The sequence below is a fragment of the Cherax quadricarinatus genome, chromosome 21, assembly GCF_038502225.1.
Source record: "Cherax quadricarinatus isolate ZL_2023a chromosome 21, ASM3850222v1, whole genome shotgun sequence".
Taxonomy (NCBI): Eukaryota; Metazoa; Arthropoda; class Malacostraca; order Decapoda; family Parastacidae; genus Cherax; species Cherax quadricarinatus.
The window spans coordinates 32182392-32188093 of record NC_091312.1 but is presented as its reverse complement, the minus strand read 5'-3'; the positions used below and the strand labels follow the sequence as shown (position 1 = coordinate 32188093).

Below are 5702 nucleotides of genomic sequence, written 5' to 3'. Positions count from 1 at the left end.
CTCTACCAACCTATTACCTATATATATATATATATATATATATATATATATATATATATATATATATATATATATATATATATATATATATATATATATGCAAAACAACCACTCTGAAAGAATAGAGAAATTCCAAGCGCTTTCGTGACTACTCTCATTGTCAAGGAACAAGGAACTATGAAAGTAAAGCATCCAAGGATGGTATATAAGGTGTCTGGCCAACACCTCACTATCAGATCCCACAACGGTTAAACACCTGATGCGCGCCGACCCAACTGGACAGGTCCTTTGCACAACTCACCAACAAACTATTCTACCCAAGAAAATTTTTAAAATTATTTTTTGTCCAGTGTATTATTAAATTTTTCCCAAATTCTATTAATTATAAATGGATCTAATTTATATAAACCAAAGGAAATATTCATATTATATATATATATATATATATATATATATATATATATATATATATATATATATATATATATATATATATATATATATATATATATATATATATATATATATATATATATAATTGTGAAGAATGTTAATAGTCGTGTTCTTTGTCTTAGTTGTTTTAGGTGAATTGTTTTAATCAAAATCCAGAGTTATAGGATTATTAAATGTTATTAATAAAATCTGTGGACTTTATTATAACTTAATACATGCACACACATAAAAAAAAAAACCTACACAGCCAGGAGCTGAGACTCGATCCCTGCAACCACAAATAACTGAGTACAAATAACTGAGTACACACAAGCTGAATTTTACACAAATCTGTTTTAAGTTTTGTATAAATTGTAGGTGGTATGTGCTCGTCAAAAATTTATTGAAATTAACTGGAAATACCTCCTTTAATCATCTTAATGTGATCAACCCTATCTACTTTACACATTTATCTCATTATTTTTAATAACACTTATTGAAAAAATGTATATGGAAAATTAGTACTGTGAAGATATGCTAATATAACTTAACGGAAGATTCGAACCCATGGCAAGCCAATTTTAAAAGTAATTGGTCAGTGCGCTGGTCACAGTGAACAGCGCACCCGTACATGCCATGGGTTTCAACCCTTCGTTCAGTGCACTAGTGGTTTACATCATTACGATTTACGAGAAACACTTGTATATTTTGAAGAATTCTCCCTCTTTTTGCAGTGCCTCTTGAAAATATGACATATTTATTTAAATCTGGCACAGGGCGTAGATCTTGATATCATTATCACAGCTGTGAAAGTAGAAGTCTGGTGTATAGATACAGGCGTAGTTGGCATTGGTACCTCCATCAGGCTGGCCTGGCCACCAGTGCCAATCCAAAGGAATAGCAGAGTTGTCGCTAATCCAAACCCAACTGCAGAGAGAGTAGTATTAATTACATTAGAAAAGGAAAGAGTAGTAGTGGTAAAGAAAGAAATAATAAGACGAAATTAAAGAGAATCATGTTAGGAAATCAGGATTAAGTTTCTAGTGCGGGAGAACATTCATAAGTTAATTCATTCTGAAAACATAATGGGATAATAATGCAATAATGTGTACATTTAAAAGATGCATTCATTCACGTACTGGCCGCTCCTCTAATTGTAATAACAACGTCATAGTATTTAGTTAAATTTCTGTTTTAATCTTTCTTAAGTAACACCAACAGTTGAACGAAGCTGATATTGACAATATAAAATATGCGTTATAGAACTTGATCAAGGCTATATATATCGACAATTGTATTTCTGTCTATATACATACGTACGTTGCGTTTGATGTGTTATTATATAGTAGATATCTGGAAATTTCTGTGCTAACTGCCCCCTTGTAAGCTGCCCCCTGGCAGTTACTGTTGACACAGACACCCTGTGATAGTACCCAGGCTAACAAGTGGCTCTTATAACACATTTCCAGTTACTACTGCTTTTGCAAGAAATTCCTAGCTATACACGAGTGAAGGATGTACTCACATGGCGGTGGAGTTCTGTTTCCTCGCCCTTCTGCAGTGACGGACTTAACTGGTCTTCGTGTTCGTTACCCCATACCCCCACAGTTGACACCAACCTACGATTTCTCAGAAATGTTGGCCATCTATGCAGGTATGAAACCGAGGTATTGTCTTACTATGGGTTTGCCTAGAAGAGACTAATATCCACAGTACGTCGGGAAGCTTCTTAAGATGTTGTCTCCAGGCCAAGTGTGCTAGGAGGAATCCGAGCAGTTTGACACACTGCATGTCTGGCCGTCTTGGAGTCTGAATTTCAACTGAGATGGTGTCTTATCTTCGTTTGAATTTTGAGTTGCCTATATCGAATTTTGAGTTGCCTATATTGAATTTTGAGTTGTCTATTTTGAAGGCCTAATCCTACCTATTTTTAGTTCCTAGGACTACATTAATAATATCCACGGTTAGTGACTACTGTATATACCTACCTAAACCTTCCAAGAAGGGTAAATATCAAATAATATATACAGTCACTAAGTGTGTGTGGGAGGACGTTAAGTGATTGTACTGGTTTTCTGTTTCCCTGTGGAAGTTATTTGGATTCCCAATTAATTTCCACATCCTCCCACCGGCGAAGGTAGACGCTAAGTTTAGATCAAGTCCGCCTCCTGCAAGCCACCACAGCAGGTCCTGGAAACAAGTGCCGTCCGGCCACTCTCGTTGAGCAGAATCTGGTCTAACTTCAACTGTCCAATTTCTGCCACGTGGACCTCTGGGGGTGGACACTTGTCGGTTCTGGTGGTCTTAACACCCTTCTCTTTAACTTTAACGTCTTTATCATGTTTAGCCTTGTTAAATTAGACACATGTGCAACTCTTGGGTATCTTTATTGAGGAAACGTTTCGCCACACAGTGGCTTCATCAGTCCATACAAAGGATAAACTTGAAGAACAGGAGGAGAATGAGATTGATGGACTGACCACATCGACTCAAGGTTGAGGGACTGATTACCTCATTCTCCTTCTGTTCTTCAAGTTTATCCTTTGTATGGACTGATGAAGCCACTGTGTGGCGAAACGTTTCCTCAATAAAGATACCCAAGAGTTGCACATGTGTCTAATTTAACAACGTGTCGGTTCTCTGAACCATTCATCTACAATGTTTAGCCTTGTTTGAGCGGCTCCGTACTTTCCAGCCGCCCACATACCCTGGTAGCCTTTCTTCCCACTGATACGAGGTTCCCTGAGTTTAATGACAGTCTATCTCCCTTTTTAAGTACACCATAAAAGCGTCTCTCCAAGGTGGCTGAGTGTTCGTCACTCCTTACTTGGTTCGGCTTACCAGATCGTGTGAACTAATACACGTTATCGGTACTCCCCCAGCTATCATGGTGTAAGCTTTCCTCCTCACTGGCCTTGCAGGAAATTCAGGTGGACTCTTGCCACCGATGATATATCCTACTGAGGATCTGTATAAACCGACTCCTTCCTTAATAGTCTGTCATGTGAACAAGAAGTCATCTATCTGCCAGGCCAAGGTCTTTCAACCGCCTGGCTGCTACAGCAATACCTCTGGCGGTAATTGCCGTGGGTAGCGTCTTTACAACCAAGGCGGTAATATTTCTGCGATGTCCACCCAATTTAAGTGACATCAATAACGTCGTAAGATTTGGGCGGGACCTGACTTATAGCTCCTCTCAGTGTCATACTAACTCTGCTGGTGACCTTCAACTTTAATTTAGCTTCGTTATGCGAGGGGTCGTTCCACTAAAGACCTGAAGAAGGCTTATGACACTACCTGGCGATATAACATCTCCCAAGCCTATTCCTTACGCTTACCTGACAAGCTCAGCTCATTATCACACTTGTTTATTTTCGAATTTGAACGTTTCCTATTTTTCCTAGGCCATCTCGTTGCCAGACGTATTGGGGCGTGTTTTTGTAATTTGTATATTTATGGATAAATTACGTTTTTTTGTGAATTTATGTAATATGACCTAACCTTAACCTATATTAATATAAAGAAAATGAGATTGGAGAAAATAGGAAACGTTTGAAAAATTACGTTTGAATGAAAATGGGTAGACAAGCTTCCTCAAAATCTATTTTTTTTAAAGGCACTGAGTTCGAGTTATTAATTGCCATTTTTCTATTTTAGTCTAAGATATACCAAAAGGATATGTACATATATCAGATTTCCCTGGTATCTGGTCCTTGCTTTATGCTGATGTTGCTAGTGCCAGTGCCGGCTTGTGGGGGCTTCTCTGCCAGGATCAGTTGACTGAACAGTGGAATGTCATGGAAATCCCAAATAACTTCCTTAAAAGATTTGAATCCTTTAGGGAAGTTTAGTCTAACAACATTTGAGTGTTGTTAGACTAAACGCAGAGTTTAAAAGTATTTTCATTGGAGTTGCCAGACAAACTCTTTTTCGATTCATTCGGTTCTGGTTCTATCTAAACCAGAGTATGAGGCCTGGGTATATTCCTCAGCTTCACAGTTGTTTTCTAAACCTGATGTAATTCATATTCCGAGATTACATTCGTGTCTTCCCAGCCTCATGAAGCTTGTATACAGAAGTAATACCTCGAGATATTCATTTTCTTTCCTTTTATCTCATGATCTTTATGGTCTTGTATTAAAAAAAAAAATATGGAAATTTTGAGATTCAGACATGGGCCAGCATCTCTCAGAGGAATGTTAAGCATAATTTAATATGATGTCCTAATTATCAAAGAGCAAATAAACGTCTTTTTCGACAATCTAACTACTCATTTCTCACATTTAATGCAAACTCTTCCTCTACGACTTTCAACTGAGAGACTTATTACTCAAATTATTACTTTTTTCCTTTCATACTTACAATAACTCTTCACTATTCTTCCCCATAATGTAATCACTCCAGAATTATGCAGCGCTGGATGGACTATATGGATTTGATCCAGTTTATGTGATAATAATAATAATAATAATAATAATAATAATAATAATAATAATAATAATAATAATAATAATAAAATGATAATAAAATAATGATGATAATAATAATAATAATAATAATATTAATAATAATAATAATAGTAATAATAAATGATAATAATAAAATGATAATGATAATAATAATAAATAATAATAATAAAATAATAATAATAATAATAATAATAATAATAATAATAATAATAATAATAATAATAATAATAATAATAATAAGAAGAAGAAGAAGAAGAAGAAGAATTAGAATAAGAATAATAATAGACATGAAATTGTAAGGGAAAAGTCTCTGAAAGACTTTATTCTTCTTCAATATTTAATATGTTTGAGCATGAGAGGTGATCTGCCCTGACAGCAGGAATATAATACATGGTTATATGAGATACTCATTACTACTTGTCGTCAATGACACTTAGTAATGAAATGACTTTCTAATACAATAATTCACTACTCACTATCCTTCGTGTCCCTCGTCAGTTCCTCCCATCCAGAAACCTTCATCTCGTAAATCTGAAAAAAATTATGCAATATGTATAATAATATTAATAATAATAATAATAATAATAATAATAATAATAATAATAATAATAATAATAATAATAATAATAATAACAAAAATAATAATAATAATAATAATAAAAATAATAATAATAATAATAATAATAATAATAAAAATAATAATAATAATAATAATAATAATAATAATAATAATAATAATAATAATAATAATAATAATAATGAAAATAATAATAATAATAATAATAATAATAATAATAATAA

The 5702-nt window shown here is 34.0% G+C and overlaps 1 protein-coding gene across 1 annotated transcript; it reads right to left on the bottom strand.

Annotated features, from left to right (window-relative positions):
• Positions 1 to 636: 636 nt before the first annotated feature.
• LOC138853037 (perlucin-like protein) lies at positions 637 to 5432 on the bottom strand (the record flags this gene model as incomplete). The annotated part of the gene is given in 2 exon segments (XM_070087356.1): positions 637 to 1359; positions 5378 to 5432. Coding segments are annotated over 2 exon segments (221 nt in total), but the record flags the coding sequence as incomplete, so codon positions are not given.
• Positions 5433 to 5702: the final 270 nt, after the last annotated feature.